General features: G+C 40.7%; 1 protein-coding gene across 3 annotated transcripts; it reads right to left on the bottom strand.

Moving 5' to 3' along the window:
- Nucleotides 1-84: 84 nt before the first annotated feature.
- LOC105031509 (butyrophilin-like protein 10) lies at nucleotides 85-15,674 on the bottom strand. 3 transcript variants are annotated; one of them, XM_020040787.1, is made up of 5 exons: nucleotides 15,601-15,674; nucleotides 14,080-14,433; nucleotides 13,585-13,863; nucleotides 8,980-9,072; nucleotides 8,293-8,875 (listed from the first exon to the last, which is right to left on the bottom strand). In XM_020040787.1, exons 1-5 carry the CDS (start codon nucleotides 15,647-15,649, stop codon nucleotides 8,850-8,852), a joined length of 801 nt encoding a protein of 266 aa, XP_019896346.1. In that variant the 5' UTR covers nucleotides 15,650-15,674; the 3' UTR covers nucleotides 8,293-8,849. The 3 variants fall into 3 exon arrangements, with proteins under 3 accessions (XP_019896347.1, XP_019896346.1, XP_010904285.1); XM_020040788.1 differs by lacking the exons at nucleotides 8,293-8,875; nucleotides 8,980-9,072 and adding an exon at nucleotides 85-171; XM_010905983.2 differs by lacking the exons at nucleotides 8,293-8,875; nucleotides 8,980-9,072 and adding an exon at nucleotides 10,402-10,555.
- Nucleotides 15,675-19,843: the final 4,169 nt, after the last annotated feature.

Here is a 19,843-nt window from a genome sequence, read left to right as displayed (position 1 = left end):
GTAATGTTGGTTGTGCCTCTGCTGTTTATGTGTCTCTCTGGGTCTTTCCATCCAACTCTCCCACCCTCTTTGTCTCTCTGTCACTCTATTTCCTGGTTATGCTGTCTTTGAGCAGGGCACAAGTAGAAGGGTGACCAACATTCAAACACTAGCAGTGGGTGGACACAGAGCCTAGGGGAAGAGAATTGAAACACCAGGTCAGACACTAAGGACTTTGTGGGTGTTGAGGGCTCAGATTTGACTCACGGGTTTTTTAGAAGTATGGCTTGTATTTTCAACTGTGGGCGATTTAGACTTGAACTCATTTGCTTGAACAACATGTAAGCAATTTATTCTAATGGGTTGGCAGTGATAAGGAGATATAACACTAGCAGCAAAAGATTCGCAGATCACTGTTTTGCAGGGGTAAATTCCTACCACACTCAGACCATATCAGCTGTTGAACTGCAGGGCAAAGATAATCAGCGCCAGCATAAGCTGATATACAAACTGGCTGAACTACCACAACTTCTATACAGTATACATATAGTTTTATTTCAAAGTGGTGTGGGTAATAATCAGAATGAAATGACGATGCTGTGGCTTCTTTGATTTTCTGTGAACCGGTATTACAGTTTTCTGTGAATTCCCCAGCTTGTGGTTCAAGTGTGCACGGCTCACTTGTCTCAATAGCTACACTGGGTCCATTTGTTCAAAATAATGGACATAATGACAAAACTAGGGCATCTTCCTGTTCATTTGAATAATAAAAGCATTAGAAATATATATATATAATATATATAAAGCCTTATAGCATTGTTTTTTTCTCCATCCTTACCTTGATGCCACATCGTTTGTGTTCCACTCTTGTCTCCCTACAGCTGTACTGGGCTCTGCTGCTGGCACAGATCCAGTGTCTTTATGTTGTTGTATTCTGTCCAGTTTTGATCCATCAACAAAATGAATGCACCCGGGAGTCAGGGGAGAGCCATCTTTATTCAGCATGAGTTTATGATGTTGACCTTTTATAGTTCTTTCATTTTTCTCTCTCCAATAATTACAGAGTTAACACAGTCTTTCATGCCAGGACACATAGGAGGTGGCCAGTGGTCAGAACCAACCATTACACATTCCAATACCCTCCAATAAGAAAGGTTTATCCTACAAAGACCCTTGTATGGTATGTTCCAACCTATGGTCAATGGACCTATCCATAGAGCCCATGTCAGTCACATGGGCAACTCCTAGCAGGAGGTATGGACAGAATGTATAGACAGGAGGTATGGCGCCCATCAGTAACAGGCCTCACGTCCTATGTATTGTACTTTGTTCAGAGTTAGTCAGCATATCTGCTTTGTGTTAAGTTTCTCATGCTCATTTCCTCTCAACGTTCATGTATTTATATTGTTAGTGACTTGAATATGTTAACTGTATATCTTTTACACTGTTTATTGTGTACAGTTTGGTCCAGAAATAATTGGACACTGACACAAGTTTTGTAATTTTGTCAGTTTACCAAAATATATTGAAGTTACAGTCAAATAATGAATGTAGGCTTAAAGTGCAGTCCTTCAGGTTTAATTTGAGGATATTAAAATCCAAATTGGGGAAGGGTTTAGGAATGACAGTAGAGCTCTTTAATATGTAGCCCTCTCTCTTTCAAGGAGTCAAATGCAATTGGACATTTGGCTCAAAAGCTGTTTCATGGACAGGTGTGGGCTATTCCTTTGTTATTTCTTCATCAATAAAGCAGGTTAAAGTTCTGGAGTTGATTCCAGGTGTGGCATTCGCATTTGGAAGCTGTTGTTGTGAACCTACAACATGCAGTCAAAGGAGCTCTCAATGCAAGTGAAACAGGCCATCCATAGGCTGCAAAAACAAAATCCATCAGATAAATAGCAGGAACATTAGGAGTGGCCAAATCAACAGTTTGGTACATTCTGAGAAAAATAGAATGCACTGGTGAGCTATGCAACACAAAAATTCCTGGACGTCCACAGAAGACAACAGTGGTGGATGATCGTAGGATCCTTTCCATGGTAAAGATAAACCCCTTCACAACATCCAGACAAGTGAAGAACACTCTCCAGGAGGTAGGCATATCATTATCCAAGTCTAAAACCCCCATACATTCTGCAAAAGCAACCCAGGAGTTTTTTAGGGCAAAGAACTGGAATATTCTGCAATGGTCATTCACCTGATCTCAACCCGATTGAGCATGCATTTCACTTTGCTGAAGACAAAACCTAAGGCAGAAAGACCCATGAATAAGCAACAACAGAGGACAGCTGCAGTAAAGGTCTGGCAAAGCATCACAAAGGAGGAAACCCAATGTTTGGTGATGTCCAAGTGTTCCAGACTTCAAGCAGGCATTGCCTGCAAAGGATTCTCAACAAACTATTAAAAATGAAAATTTGTCCAATTACATCTGAGCCCCTGAAATACCGGAACTGTGTATAAAAATTGTTGCAATTCCTAAATGTTTCATATGATATTTTTGTTCAACTCCTTGAATTAATGCTGAAAGTATGCACTTCAACTGCATACCGGTATACAGAGCCAAAAATAAGAAAACTGTTCCAGTGTCCAAATATTTCTGGACCTAACTGTATATTATGATTTTGGTGACAGTACATAATCCTAATCTGATCTGATTCACCAGTCATCTTCGTCTGTCTTGCGAACTCCCTTTAAAAAATCTGTAATTCTAGGCTACTAGAAATAAAAAAAATATTATGCAGATTGGATGTAGTTTATGGGTTGTGTCGTGGAAATCACTAAATGGGAAAGGCACAGAGTCTGTAGATTCTTGTCACAAGCTTTATTCTAGATTTATAAACCTTTAGCAGTTAACAACACTCTCAGCAGTCAGGTCAAGAGCTTTCTGCTGAGCTCAAGCCGATATACATTCAGTACAACCCACAGTGTCCCTCCTCCCATGTATGGTTAGAGGTCTACACTCACCTAAAGGATTATTAGGAACACCTGTCCAATTTCTCATTAATGCAATTATCTAATCAACCAATCATGTTGCTTCAATGCATTTAGGGGTGTGGTCCTGGTCAAGACAATCTCCTGAACTCCAAACTGAATGTCAGAATGGGAAAGAAAGGTGATTTAAGCAATTTTGAGCGTGGCATGGTTGTTGGTGTCAGACGGGCCGGTCTGAGTATTTCACAATCTGCTCAGTTACTAGGATTTTCACGCATAACCATTTCTAGGGTTTACAAAGAATGGTGTGAAAAGGGAAAAACATCCAGTATGCGGCTCTTCCTGATAGAAGAGCATCTTTTGACACTCGTTACAACCGAGGTATGCAGCAAAGCATTTGTGAAGCCACAACAAACACAATCTTGAGGCGGATGGGCTACAACAGCAGAAGGCCCCACCGGGTACCACTCATCTCCACTACAAATAGGAAAAAGAGGCTCCAATTTGCACGAGCTCACCAAAATTGGACAGTTGAAGACTGGAAGAATGTTGCCTGGTCTGATGAGTCTCGATTTCTGTTGAGACAATCAGATGGTAGAGTCAGAATTTGGCGTAAACAGAATGAGAACATGGATCCATCATGCCTTGTTACCACTGTGCAGGCTGGTGGTGGTGGTGTAATGGTGTGGGGGATGTTTTCTTGGCAAACTTTAGGCCCCATAGTGCCAATTGAGCATCGTTTAAATGCCACGGCCTACCTGAGCATTGTTTCTGATCATGTCCATCCCTTTATGACCACCATATACCCATCCTCTGATGGCTACTTCCAGCAGGATAATGCACCATGTCACAAAGCTTGAATCATTTCAAATGGGTTTCATGAACATGGCAATGAGTTCACTGTACTTAAATGGCCCCCACAGTCACCAGATCTCAACCCAATAGAGTATCTTTGGGATGTGGTGGAACGGGAGCTTCGTGCCCTGGATGTGCATCCCACAAATCTCCATCAACTGCAAGATGCTATCCTATCAATATGGGCCAACATTTCTAAAGAATGCTTTCAGCACCTTGTTGAATCAATGCCACGTAGAATTAAGGCAGTTCTGAAGACGAAAGGGGGTCAAACAGAGTATTAGTATGGTGTTCCTAATAATCCTTTAGGTGAGTGTATATACATTCAGTACAGCAAAAATTAGCAAATGTAAATCCCATATTTTGTGTTTTTGCACATTTTAGGGATACCAAAGACAAACAAAGTTGTGTTGTTGATGTTGATGCCCAAAATCACAGACGGAAGCAATATGCATCTTAAAACTCTGCTCTGGCTGAACAACAAAAAAGGTTAAGGTTAGATAACACTCCTGTATGGTTAAGGTTAAGGTTTTGGTTAGATAACACTCCTGTATGGTTAAGGTCAGGATTGGGAGCTGGGGGTTAAGGTTAGGGATAGGGGGCAGGGGGTCAGGGTTAGGGACTAGGAGGTAGGGGTTAAGGTTAGGGATATGGGGCTGGGGGTCAGGGTTAGGGACTAGGAGGTAGGGGTTAAGGTTAGGGATATGTGGCTGGGGGTCAGGGTTAGGGACTAGGAGGTAGGGGTTAAGGTTAGGGATATGGGGCTGGGGGCCCAATGAAGGTCCCTAGAAAAAGGGGGGGGGGGGGGGGCAAAAGAGGACTGTCCAATAAATAAACATAAAAAGAGTTAAGTACTATGAACACAGCATAAGTGCTATCAAAAAAAGACAAACCAACACGCCACACTATAATATAAAAGGTAAATGTCTTCAACTCAAGGTATGAAAAATAAAAGGTAAGTGCCATCAAACTCAAGGTCAGTGCTCTAAAAACATAAATAAGCAATGAATAAAAGAAATCCACAAACTACACTCCTGTAGGACAAAACGTATTAGGAGTACTAAATAAAATGAATAAATTAATAAATAAAACAATTCATCATGGTTCTCCTGCAAACCCCCCCCCCATCCCATTCCCCCAGAAAGAAGATGACCCATGTCACTGCACCAAACATGACATCTCCCATCAGGTAAGTAAACCAAGGTAAGTTTCATATTTCTCCTTCAGGCCCTTAGGATCAATAGTTTGGAGGCGCCCAACCCAAGTTCTCTCCACTCCCTGTTGCTGTGCCATAGACCAGATCACATCTGTCTCTTACCCGAAGATGCTCAAATTGTCCACCGTATGCAGGCCAAAACGCAAGTATAATACAGTACTCTTATTTAGTTTAACAATATGGTATAGTGGTTAGGGTTAAGGTTAGATAACACTCCTAGGTGGTTAAGGTTAGGGTTAAGGTTAGATAACACTCCTAGGTGGTTAAGGTTAGGGTTATGGTTAGATAACACTCCTAGGTGGTTAAGGTTAGGGTTATGGTTAGATAACACTCCTAGGTGGTTAAGGTTAGGGTTATGGTTAGATAACACTCCTAGGTGGTTAAGGTTAGGGTTATGGTTAGATAACACTCCTGAGTGGTTAAGGTTAGGGTTAAGGTTAGATAACACTCCTAAGTGGTTAAGGATGGGGGTTTAGTTTAGATGACACTCCAGTGTATTAAAGGTTAGGGTTAAGGTTGGAAAACACTACTGTGTGGTTAAGGAAAACTATACTTCATTTCAATCTACATCTTAAAAAGCTACACTTTGCATACTTTTTGTTTTAACATCAAACATTTGATCTCTTGGGTCTCATGAAAGTAGCGTATGTTTCTAAGAGACTATTCTACCCCTTGGACAGTTTCAGGCCAGGTCCATCCTGGAACTGTGGCCATCTTTGAGGGTCAGTAGTGACACCCTCCCTTCTCACCACAAGGCTAGACAGGTTACAGGTTCCCTCAGGAACTTAGGCTTTCTCTGCTCCATCTTCAATCTATAGCCAGACAGTTTTTGGAACACCCTCTCCAGATGCTTTGAGTGGGTTCTGAAATCAGGGAGGTACACAATGAAACGAAGTGAATCATGTATCCAGTCAGAGGCATTTCCAAAGCAGTCTTCGTGGGCCATACAAACACTTGCCCAGCAGTCCAGTAAAGCATTTATAGCAGCTCCTGTTGTTTGATTAAATTAATTCCTTCCCTCGGAGGACTGCCTTCTGTGGGTTTCAACGTCACCAGTGTCATTCTGCAACCAGCGTTCACCAAAACACTCATCACTAGCCAGTATACAGCCACTAACCTTACAAGACAGAGGGGCTCCTAAAACAATGAACACTTTAGACTGACACTTTTAGACCGACTGCTTACGTTTACAGTTTTCTTTCTTTGAGCTTCACATCCGGCATCGTCCACGATATGGGTGTCCATAATTAGGGAAAGAAAATAAAATTGAAAAAGAAATAAAAGTTACAAGGAAGTTGGTTTGATGCAAACCTGTAGTGCATCAAAAAATGAAACACTATTTCAGGAGAACACAAGAATGTTTATTAAGCTTCTATTTCCAAATACAACACAGCCTGGTGGAAATGAATAGGCACAATACAAGCAGATGATTCCTCCTGCTGAGCTGTGTGTCTGTACTGTATTACTGTACCAAATATAGGACTTCCAGCCCCTCATCTGCCCCTCCCAACTGAGGAGAACTTGTTTCAAATGCTTTGGGTCACAATTACCCACTTTCTGTGGGCGTGTATCACAATGATTCAGGCTGTCTCGGCTGTCAATATATTTCCCCCCCGGTCAGTAAAACAAAGCTATCAGGCGTCTTCACAGAACATTCCAAATATGGCAAACTTGGCAGCAAGGAGTGAGTCATCACACACACACACACACACACACACACCTAAGCAAACACATCCAGACCATATTATCTAGCAGCCACGCCCATCCCAGCAGAATCAGATCTCCATCTTGTAGCCACTACACCAGATGTCCTCTCTTTAAAGACAAGGGTGGCAGGGTAAGGCCAGTGGTTTGAGTATCTGATTCAATCCCAGAGTCCCCGATAATGTAGTGAATTTTACCCTCCTATTGTATTCATGTTAAAGTTGAACTTTAAATTTTAAGTTTAGATGTGTGAAACATACCTTTAATGTTTTCTGATTTAAAAAAAAGGCCTTGTTAAATCCTCATCAATGGCCTACAGAATACAATAAAACACATTTAGATTTTTTTTTAACTGCCTAAGGAACAGTTACATCCTTGGGGTTACGGGTCAAATTTGACCCGGTAGTAATTATGGGGTTTTAATTCAGAGAAATACATAAATACATTTTGCCAAACCATGAATAACAACAATTACAACAAAACAAAAATAATAGTAATACAATCCTCTAATAATATTATTATAATATTGTGTACACACAAACACACATACAGACACTCTGTATAGCAGTGTGTACAGTTGTGCTCAAAAGTTTGAACACCCTTGGATAATTGGTAATATATGTACCATTTGTAAAGAAAACATGAGTGAACAGGAAAAACACGTCTTTTATTTCTTATGGAATACACATTCAACTGACACATTCAACTGACAAAGTCTTTGGTCATTGTGCATGAACCACACGTTTGAGATCTCCACAGAGTGGCTCGATGATATTAAGGTTGCGGTTAGGGTCATTGTCATGCTGGAAAGTCCAAGAGCGTCCCCCCAAAACATCAGTGAGCCACCACCATGCTTCACAGTGGGGATGGTATTATGTTCACTATAGGCCTTGTTGACCCCTCTCCAAACATAGTGCTTATGGTTTGACCATAAAGCTCTATTTTGGTCTTGTTATTCCACATTACATTTCCCAGAAGCTGTGAGGTGTGTCATGGTGTTGTCGGGCATGTTGTAACCAGGCTTTTTTGTGGCATTGGCGCAGTAAAGCCTTCTTTCAGTCAACTCAAAATATTGTCATATTGTGCTTCTTGAAACAACCACACCGTCTTTTTCCTGAGCAGCATGGACTTCTCCTGAGGTTACCTGTGGGTTTTTCTTTGTATCCCGATCAATTCTTCTGGCAGTTTTGGCTGAAATAATTCTTGGTCTACCTGACCTTAGCTTGGAATCAAGAGATCCCAGAATTTTCACAGTATTGATTGGATTTTGCAAGGCTTTGGATGTCTTTTTAAATCCTTTTCCAAATGTATAATGTTCCATAATGTTTTTACACAACTTTTGAAAGTTATTTTCTGCTCCACATGGCTCAGTATCTAGCCTGCTCAGTGCATGCACGTGAGAGCTAACAAACTCATTGACTATTTATACACAGACACTAATTGCACTTTAAAAAGCCACAGGTGTGGGAAATTCACCTTTAATTGCCATTTTCACCTTGTGTGTCTGTGTGTGTCACCTTGTGTGTCTGTAACAAGGCCAAACATTCAAGGGTATGTAAACTTTTGATCAGGACCATTTGGGTGATTTCTGTTATCTTTGGGGCTGAGACAGGGGGGTCCAGTGACACTGTGGCCCTTTCCGAGGGAGGCCCCAGACAGGGCCCAAATGGCAGGATGTCAATCCACACACATTGCCAAGCATCAACCAAAGGGAGACCAACCACAACCACCCTGAATGAGGCACGAGTATTGCCAGCAGAGTACACTCCAATTGCTCAAAGGGTGCCACAGAGGGCCAACAACAAGCCAGTGACCCTGCCCGAGAATGGCTTTGGAAAGAGGGCATCCCAGTGGCGATTATCCTCATTGGATGTAGTTTACTGAAATATGCTGACATGCGTGGGTGTAGAAGAAAACTCCTGCACACTGTCTGTGTCTCTTGCAATATCAAAAAGATGTCACAGGAACAACGTTTTGGGACCTTCATCAGGTCATTTTACAAAACGTAAGATAAGGCCATCCTAAATAAGTCAGGATCCGGATGTAAGATATCAACTGACATTGCTGTGTCTTGTTCTTGGATGGTTTCTTTAATTTTATTAAAGAACCGTTGTTTGAACACCTCTGTCTCCGGTGTCCTCCAACCCAGGGACAATACAGAGGGTCAGGGACAGCAGGGCACCCTAATACCTGCAGTAACAGAAGGGCTTCCTCACTCACAATTCACAACATTATTAAGTACTTTGGCCCCACTCTGAAATTATTAAGTTGAAGGAAAGAAAATGTTGACTCACGTCTACAGATGATAACAGTGATGATGGTGAGAATGAATGATACTCCGACAGCGCAAGCAATGACCAGGACATTAGAGGAGTTTTCAGCCATGTCTGTAAATAAACAAAGTGAAAACAATGTGATAAACAAATAATAACACTTGGATGCAGTGATTTACTTTTACATGTTGGTGACAAATAAAATGTAGGAAGCTAATATATGATTAAGAAATGTTGAGCTTCCAGGTAGAGCAACAGCTGCGCTGATGCAATCTAGGTTTGAACTGTGACTGTTCCACTTGGTCGGGAACCAAGTCAGGCGTTGCACATTGTCCTGCATCATCTCAGGTCGGGGAGTTATGACTGGGTATTTCCTTGTCTTATCTCTATACACTAGTTCATCAGTCAATTGAATGTGACCCTACACATACAGACACGGCTAACTTCTTGTTTGGACAAACTGTGAAAAGAAGCAGAATTGCTTGGCAATGACATATCTCAGAGAAAGTGTTTTTGAATCTTTTAAAGGCCTGTGAACTTGACAGATTGCTCAGCCTACGCAAACAGTCCATCCAAAGCCACAGGGCCAGATGGCGTCCCATGCCATGTCTTCACGGGGTGCGCTGACCTGCTAGCAGAGGCTTTCACCTCCATATTCAACCTCTCCCTGTCTCTGTCTGTAGTGACTTCCTGCTTCAAACAGACCACCATTGTCCCTGTACCGAAGAAACCTCCCTGAACGACTACCGCCCTGTAGCACTGACCTCCACCATCATGAACTCACATCTGCACCACCCTTCCTGACACCTTGGACCCCTTTGCATAAATGTGCACACCGCCCCAATAGAGCTACGGACGCCACGCCCTGATGACACACACCGCCCTCTCCCACCTGGATAAAGGCAACACATACATGAGGACTTCCTGACGGGCAGACCCCAAGTGGTGTGAATGGGCAACCTCACCTCTTCTACACTGACCCTGAGCACCGGAGCCCCCCAGGGCTGTGTACTCAGTCCCCTCCTGTACTCTTTGTTTACGCGTGACTGCATGGCCACACCCAGCTCCAACATCATCCTCAAATTCAAGTACAACACAACCATCCTGGGTCACATCTCCAACAATGAGACCGCTTACAGAAAGGAGTTAAGAACATGGTTACATGGTGCCAGGACAACAACCTCTCTCTCAGCATCTGTAAGATTAAGGAGATGATCGTGGACCTCAGGAGGTGGCAGAGGGGGAGGTCATGCCCCCATACACATCGATGGAGCTGAAGTGGAGGGAGACTCTGAATTCAAGTTTCTCAGTGTGTTCATCAAAGATGACCTCCCCGGGTCCAGGCAAACAAACTCAGGAGTGAAAACTGCTCAAAAAACGACTCTACTTCCTGAGGAGACTCAGTTTGGCATGTCAGTAAAAACTCTCACCAACTTCCACAGGTGCACCATCGAGATCATCCTATCAGTCTGCATTACTGCCTGGTACGGCAGCTGTGCTGCGGATCGCAAGTCCCTCCAGAGGGCGGTGAAGTCTGCGGAGCGCATCGTTGGGTGCCATTTTCCCTTCTATGCAAGGCATCTACAATACACAAAGCCTGAGAAAAGCACAGAACATCATCAAAGACCACAGCCACCCAGGTCTGTTTGGTCTGTTCACACTGCTGCCGTCTGGTAGACGCTACAGGAGCATTTGGGCATGTACCTACAGACTCACAAAAAGGTTTTTCCCTCAGACCATGAGGCTTCTCAACCAACAACCCTGATTCATGATCATATATACACGATCACACATGAACATTCCAGATGCTCTGATGTTTTCTCAGGTACTTTCAATGTACACTAGAATATTCCCTTTCATGTGCCATTCATAAGCATATTACACTCGTAAGTAGCTATAATATTCAAAACTTTTACCCATTTTGTGCATTTTCCTCAACCTTCTCCTTCTAAATTGCTGGTAGTTTACATTGTTATGAATATGTATATTATGTATGTATATTATGTATGTATATTATGTATTGACAAACTTGCCATATCTATAATATTCAATATTACTACTCATAATGCTGCTAGTTTACAGTACTTTTTGCCAGACCGCATAAGCGGAGCCGGCCAAGAAGAGCGAATGTCTCTTACTGAGTGAGTGACTGACTGACTACATAGCATAGTGGTTAGAAAAGCGGACTTGTGAACTATAGGCCCCGTGTTCGTATCTGCTTGCAGGTGAAGTGAAGTCGGCATTATGAATTACTCCATATAGACGAAGACTTTGCTGGCTCAAACCATTACTACATTACAGTAAGGCTGAAATAAAACAGTTTACGGTAATATTGCGACTGTGTCTGATGGATTTTTGAAGTACACATCCGTGCATGCGTTTTGGGTCAGGAAAGACAAACATACAGTAGTTACGTTTCAGTAAGCCTTAACTGAAACTGTATACGGTTATATTGTGACTGTTTCTGGCATAGAAAAGTTTCAGTCTCGCTAGCAATTGCTCAATTCTTATGATTATTCCTAGGAAGTTACTAGTAAGCCTATTACTGGCTAATAGATACTAGTAAGCCTATTACTGGCTAATAAGCAGTTAAAATGGCCAGTGGCAAAAGCAATACAGTTCATAGACGCTATTGTGGAGGTAAACTTAATAAGAAACGTCAGTTTAACACAATCCTCAATGGAGTCTAGCGACTGCTGAAACGTGTAGTGGTTAAGGACAGTGCCTCTCATGTGGAAGACCTAAGTCCGAATCTATTGAGAGCAACGACATTTATTAATTATTTCTGGTAGATTCCACGATTCCCTTGTCTTTTCACTTGATGAAAAAGTTAGTTATCGTCACCTTTATTGATAGTTATGGTATAAATGTCATTCACAAATTAAAAAAATAGTATGTTGTTTTGCCATGAAAGAAAAAAATACATTCATACATAGTGTAGTGGTTAACGACACAGCCTTTCACGTGGTCGAACTGGGTTGGAATCGTGAGATTGCAACACTTTCTACTGTGGGCCAGCTGAAATAGGCTTGTCTTGTTTCAATTGCTGCTAGTTTTAAAGCATTGTGTATATTATTGCTTTATCTTGTTATTTTAGTTCTTTTGTTATTTTGTTTGGCTATATTTTGCTTTATATAATCTTCTTAATTCTTACTACGTAGATGTTGGTTGCCATGTCACAAGAATTGTGCAGGATGACGCTGTGAATTCGGTTCATTGGACAAATAAACTTGAAACTTGTGGTGTGCATTTTGTCCTCATTAATAATAATAAAACTTTGATGTCAAACAAACTCACTTGGCAACTGTCAAAAGACAGCAAGAGCAGGGAATTCACATGCAGTGTAAAACTTACTACATTAAGTAGCCTTTTCCCCAGATAAGAGCTGTACTAGGGAACACTGCAGGTCACTAGTTAGCAAGCTATAAAAAGAAAGAAATATACTGTGATTTCAGATAACTAGTTGAATGTACAATCAGGCACTGTTGCTCTATCAGATTCTTTTGCCAAGGTAGAGAGAAATCTACAGATCAAACAGCTTGGGCCCATTTGTCTGATAATGGCTAAACCTGATGGAAAGAAATTGTGGTTGCAAACCCGATTCATCACTTTAACATGTTTCGCATCCTTGACATGGCTCCCTATAAACAAAAACTATTTCTGCCTGATATTTCTGTACCTCAGATATAATAAAGCGTTTAATTAACTGTCAGAATTTCAAAATATAAGATATTCTTAATGTGCCACTGCATCAAAAGTTTTACAATTTTAATGATTTACAGTAAAGTGATATTTATTACTGCCATTCAACACAAGAGGATGTTCAATGAGCCTCGTTGGGTTTGTACAGTGGTTGTTTCTATCAAAGATGATTAATTATATGGATTAAAGAGAGCGCTCTAATAATAAAAATACATGTACAAATTGGTAAAATATACACAGTCAAAAGCAAGATTGAGTGGGATCCTTAAAATGAACTTAATTATATTGCATTTAGGACATAAACTACTGTGAAATTAAGTTGTTACCTAAATTCACAAAACTAGTATCAGCAAACTTCAAACAACATAAGCACGTATATTTGAACTGAATATGTCTTTGATCAAAAATGCCTCAACTAACAAAATTATCTTTTATCATGACCAAATATAAAACTCAGATTTGGCAGTTTGCTTTCAAATGTTAAAACACGCATGTGTTGTGACATCTGTGTTATTGCGTGTTGTTTCCATCAGGATATTTATATATAGTGAACATTCAAGGTAGAGGGAGATGTTTCCTTTTCATGAAAACAATATTTTCAATGAAAAGAGAAATCTCTTCTCCACGTCTCCACCGCAACATTGCCAGCATTGGAAACATTTTAGTACAACAACACAATTTAAAGATAAGAGAATGAAATAAATTAGCTAATTGATGGGGGAATTGTTATGGGTCTGAGATTGATTTAACTCACAGGCTGTTATGGGTCTGAGATTGATATAACTCACAGGCTGTTATGGGGCTGAGATTGATACAACTCACAGGGTGCTATGGGTTTGAGATTGATATAACTCACAGGGTGTTATGCGTCTGAGATTGATATAACTCACAGGCTGTTATGCGTCTGAGATTGATATAACTCACATGGTGTTATGGGTCTGATGCTGATAGTGGTTGTCTGGGTTTCATTGAGGGTCGGGTTGTGGATACTACAGGTCAGGTTCTGGATTCCTGTCCCATTCACTCGGCTGCTTATGTTGAAGGTTCTGGTTTCAGGATCCTGGCTGGTCTTGGTGTCTGCCTCCCCAGGATCTAGAGGTGTGTTATTGGTCATCCATGTCACCTGACCTTCAGGAAAGCCTCCCTGAGTGTTGCATTCAACTGTTGAGTCTGTAAGGTTCACTGTTGGTTTCTGGTACCTAGCTGAATGGAAAAGTGTTGGACAAAACCAGAATGTCAGAGACGGAAAGAGATTGAAGATTCATACTAATTCTTGCAGATCATTTTGAAATGAAATTTTCAATGAAGAACACTTGTGAGTTGTTTCTGAGTTTTGGTTTTAGTCAACAGGATCTTTATTTTACACCCACCCACCAACATCAGACTGATCCAACAATACCTCTCCATGACATAACTCACCTGCTACATTTAAACTGAGTGTGCACACTTTCTCTGATCTATGATTTCTTATCAGAATGACAGTAGTCCTCATATGATTGTCCAGGATGTTAACTGGGTTGAGCAGGAGTGACAGATTTCCAGAGGCCAAATGGTCAGAGTCAAATGTTGTCCTGTTTTTGTAATAAGGGTCTTGGTAATCATACACCTCCTGTCCCTTGTTAATTACATGCAGCACTTTGTCTTCTCGATCCTGCCACATTATGCGGGTTTTTGCTGAGTTGATGGGCAGAGCCAATTTGGAGAGAAAACAACACAGAAGGACAGGTTCTCCAACGACTCCCAGGACTTCCTCCACGTTGGCCGAAGTTACAACTGCAACACCAAACAATTTAGGAAAGAGTTAGTATGGAGTTTCTGTAGAGGTAAGATACTCTTTAATGTGAGAATCACCAGTAAGGTGACAAACTCATCTGAAAATCAAGGGCAGTTTAAATTGCTTTCATTACTAGACAAATTCTAACTTCAACTCCAAAACAAACACCAATATTTTATTATAAAACAGTTTGTTTGGATGCTAATTGATTAATAGTAGGGCGTTTTTCACTGTCCCCATGTTTCCCAGGTAATGGCCGTTAAGTTGATTTGTAAATGCACATCGACAGTTTACCAGGACATCAGGCTTTTATTAACTTTCTCCAGAGAGCTGAACATTATGCGTGTCCCTTTTTCTTGGCTACAATTACGCAGCAGTGAACAATAACATATGCCCATATTCATTTAAGCACTACAATTCATATACAATTGTTACTGTTGACACCTAAACGTTTACGTAATGTAATGCAGGAAGTGTAGAGGGAATTTTTTTTTTTCTTGACACGCTGAATATTATGCGTGTCACTTTTTCTTGGCTACAATTACGCAGAAGTTGAAACAATAACATATGCCCATATTCATTTAAGCACTACAATTCATATACAATTGTTACTGTTGACACCTAAACGTTTACGTAATGTAATGCAGGAAGTGTAGAGGGAATTTTTTTTTTCTTGACCGCAATTTAGCAGAAGCAAACGCAGTGGAAAACAATAACTTTCAGATCTCCAACTTCATTCAAACATTACACTTTCTATTTATTTGATTTACTATCATTCCCTGTCAACACTTTCTATTTAAACAGGTTCTCAAAAATATTATGCAGGCAATGATCTAGTTGTGTACAGTATGCAATCTCTATCAGCATCCTATTGTCAATGTGTACAAAACTGCACTTAATCAACAAATGAATACGCTGTTTATTGCCTACTCCCACTGATGAAACATAAATGCTGACTGGAGATGTGCTGGAGACTAGTGAATCAGTATGAATTATATATACGAAAGTACAGGGCACACTTAAAAATCGACCGTTTTTTGTATCTATAATTACATCAATGATAACAAACAGGATGACTTAACCACGCATGCTTTTCTTTTCTTATATGTTTACCGCGCACAATCTCTAGATGAATCAATGAAGGATGAACTTAGTTAAAAACTTACCAAAGAACATGGAAACCAAGGCACACACACGATCCCCTTTGAAATCCATTCGGAATGCAAGCAGGATGGTTACTGATAAGATGGTCAAAATGTACCAGCTACAATAAAAGGATTATTCCTGTGAGCAATTAGATCAGACTGGCTGACACATCTCAGTCCCCTCTATAGGTTACCGTTACCGACGAATGACAACAGAAGTAAAAATCCCTTTTGGTCACAATTACTGTAAATTACAAAAAACAAACAAAAAAATTTCTGTGTGTGTTTTCTGCGTGGTTGTTAACCCATGTCTCATCCCTTTCTGTCTATCCCACTCTTTCGCCCTCTACCTGACTCCCTCACATATTCTCTCTCTCCGGCTCTCCTCTCGATCCACTAAGATGCGTTAGTGGAGATGTGGGGAGGCACTTGTACTGATATGTTATTATAACCCGTGTCTTATTGGACCAGAGGTTGCTGGAAAGGGGACATCACCAGAGTCGTCACTAGGATCACAATACATTCGGGGCTTAGTTCACCCCACCTCGCCCGGGGAAAGTTCGATGTACACGCTAGCGGTTTACGTCTACATTGTCATAATGCACGATCAGAATTATCGATGAATAGATCAGGGACTATTTTTTTTTAAATTTGTATTATTATTTTTGTTCCATTTCAGATCATGAATTACCGTATTTGTAACGTTTATATCTGTTTATTCTTACAAGAATATCCTGTAATTGTACAGTTTTTTACTGTGGCATGTGCTGTGTAGAGTTCCCAAAGTCACAGACCCAAGAGACTCATCAAAAAATAATTCCACAGAATTGCAGGTATCAGTCTAAGCAGTAATCAGTTTATTAAATATGATACTGTATTATCACTCAATATTTTAGGGTGTCCAAGGATTGGCTGCATATATGGCACTCATACTCCTATCAAAGCTCCTTCAGTAAATTAAGGGGATTATGTGCATAGGAAGTCTTCCCACAGCATTTATGTGCAGACAGGCCAGCAAAGAATTGTGAATCTTTTGCGAATTTTTATACTTATTCTTTTGCTTATGTCACTTAATGCTTAAATATATAGCACCGGAAAAAACTAAGAGACCACTGCAAATTGAACGCTTCTGTTCTGTTCAACTTTTTTGGAAAGGAAAGAAAAAGGTGCAGTGGTCTCGTTATCTTTTCCGGAGCTGTATTTTTGCTTCATGTATTTCTTAATTCTTACTATGCAGATGTGTACCATGTCACAAGAACGTCACTATTCAGAATGACGCTGCGTTATTCGGTGCATCTGAACTTGGTATTACACCCACACACACACATTAAATAAATGCTTAATGAGTGGAACACTCGAGATGTGACTTTTCATTTTATTTAATAAATGCTGACGCATTCGGTCAGCAACGTTCTGACACGCTATCTCAAGTTATTTTGCTTCTGCTACTCTATTGCTTTTTTCTTGAATGTCAATTTTAACTTTATTTGAGTGTCCCCAAAGTCCTGTGCATGACCACATATCAAAAGTATACAAATATATGACATTTACAGGTAAGAAATTACGTAGATACACATAAGACAGACAAAATAGCAGCACAGACATTTAATGCAAACTCGGCTAATATTAAAAGCCAGAGTAAAAAGGTGCGTCTTTAGCAATGACTTTAAAATGTGTATATTCTGCATTTCGAATATGCAGTGGTAGGCTAATTCCAGAGGATGGGACCCCCCACCTCAAAAGCTCGCCCCCCTCCAGTTTTTAGCCTGGCTTTTGGGACAACTAGAAGTAACTGGTTAGCTGACCTCAGTGCTTGGGCTGGAGAATGACGATGTAAAAGTCCAGACAGATTTAAAGGGGCCAATCTATTTAAAACCTAAAAGGCAATCATTAAAATATTAAAATCAAGAGTGAGGCCAAAATTGGTGTTATGTGCTCCCGTTATCGAGCTGCGGCATTTTGTACAAACTGGAATATATATTCGTATTCTGCATGTGCATTCATTAATATATCAAATTCCACTGGGGAGAAGTACGGGGTTCGAGACCTTTTCCCCCTGTTGCCATGGTTAATCACGTTATCTGCGTTCCACTGATGAGGGCTTTTTATCTCCTCGTGCACATGCTTTACTCAGGGTTAACTAAACTCAGAGTTGACTGAAGTCACAGTTGAAAGAGTTGACGGAAGTTATGAAACCGTTAACTCTGAGTTTGTGTCAGTCAACATACAGTTGTGGTTTCAACTCAGAAACCCTGCTTTCGGAAATGCCCCCAATTCGTTCTATGTTTCTCATTTAGGCAACCCACTTTCTTCCCTTTTCGTACATTTAACGCAGATTTAAACTTCACAATTTCGTGCTATGCATACGCCAAAGTACTTTTTTGCGTGCAGTCCAGACGCGATCTCCTCCAATTAAGAACAAGGGTGAATAAATGCGATATTAAACTTTTACCTTTACCCTTTTACGTTCTTTCAAGAAAAAAGTTAATCTAAGGCTTTTAAACGATTAGTCACTCTTCCGGGAAATCCGTGCCTCGATTGATGGTGACGTCAAATAGGTTTCAGTTGGTGCGTGTCAATGAAACGATTTTATTAACCTCCATTATTATTAATGGGAGGAGATCGCGTCTCAACTGCATGCAAAAATGGACTTTGGCGTATGCAAAGCAGGACATCGTGTGAACCTGTGTTATATGTACGCAAAAGGAAGATATTTAGGATTTGCATTTAGGATATTGGTAAAGAAGCACTAGTCAAAGTAGGTGGGGAAAAGGGAGGGGCTGACGAAAAGGGTTCCTTCATTTCGTTCACATCTAGTGCAAACGGAAAACATAATTTAAATGTTTTAGCTAGTGTTGGGAAATCTAGCTAACTACACACAGCCAGTTGAAAACATATAGATCATGTCTGTTTGTGGCTCGACAATTAGCTAACGGCGTGGCTATCGTAATGGACTGGTAATCGTCTTTCCAGCTAACTAGTTTACATTCTATGCATACCAAATAGCATCTGCGTCCCAATTTAGGCACCCTATGGAGAGGACCACTTATGACAACGCTCATTTTAGGTATAAGCCCAAGAACTACTTACACGTAGTTCATTTTCTTCAGCATCCTTTGCTATATATATATGTATTGTACAGTATATCAAGGCCTGCAAATCTCACATTGCTGTCCTGGCACTTAGACATGTTTAGTACGAGTACATTGCTACAGGGCTGCTTGTCTTTCTCTCACCATCCTAATTTTAAACACCACCGGAGCTCTGTTCCTGTGTGGTTCATGTTTAGATAGGACAATACTGGGTGTATAAGGGGAGATGGAAAAGCACACAATCTGAACAGTGTGTTAAGGATTATATGAAAGTTGTCATATGCTTGAAATCATCCATGAAGACCTGAACTGTTCCTGCTCATAGAGGCATACTGTTTGAGCTGTGTTTCGTTTGTTTCCATCTCTCCTTCTCCCTCTGGCTACCCTCAGGAACATCAGTCTTCATAACCAATACAGCAGTAGACAACATTTCTTCCACTATAACTAGTCCCTTCAGATCTAGCTTAGCCTTAGCTATGCCTTCTTGCTAGTCACTCGCATAACTGAGAAAATGCATCCTAGCATATACATTACCAATAAAAGTGTCCATCCTTTCAATGTAGTCAACTGGGTGGGACTGCCAGTTTCATTGCCTGATCTCTCCCGATGACCTGGTTGATCAAGTGATCACAACTCTCAGAGTCATCAGGAGGGATCAGCCACTTAAATATACCGAAATGCAATTTAAGGAGTTCTCAATGTCTCTGCCCAAGCTGGAACAGACACACATATAATTGCATTGAAACACAGTGAGACCTCTTTCCATCTCTATGGACATTGCCATTTAAAGCGTCTCTAATTTTAGTGTAGTGAAGTGGGAAAAACCCTAGAAAACATAACGGCTGATCCTTTCTGATTACCTTATTTATTCTGGTCAAACCAGGTTATTAGGATAGATGAAGTTGGAAAGCCCGCCTACTTTAAAAAACCAAAAATGTTTCACAAGAAAATCCCCAAACGAACATAGCCTAATACACGCCACTCAAGGGAAAATCGCTTCAGCCACAACCACCAAACGGGTCTCAAATCCATGACCATAGCGATGCAGTTGCACTGACAAGTAGGCTGTATCAGAGAATTCTAAAAGAGCATGTCAGGCAGTCCACCCAAGAACTGAATCTGATGTACACCTGGGGGATGCAACAAGACAATAGTTAAAATAAACTAATCAA

This window comes from Esox lucius, chromosome 20 (genome assembly GCF_011004845.1).
Source record: "Esox lucius isolate fEsoLuc1 chromosome 20, fEsoLuc1.pri, whole genome shotgun sequence".
NCBI classification, from domain to species: Eukaryota; Metazoa; Chordata; class Actinopteri; order Esociformes; family Esocidae; genus Esox; species Esox lucius.
Note: the sequence above shows the minus strand (reverse complement) of the source record. Positions and strands in the feature narration are given on the sequence as shown.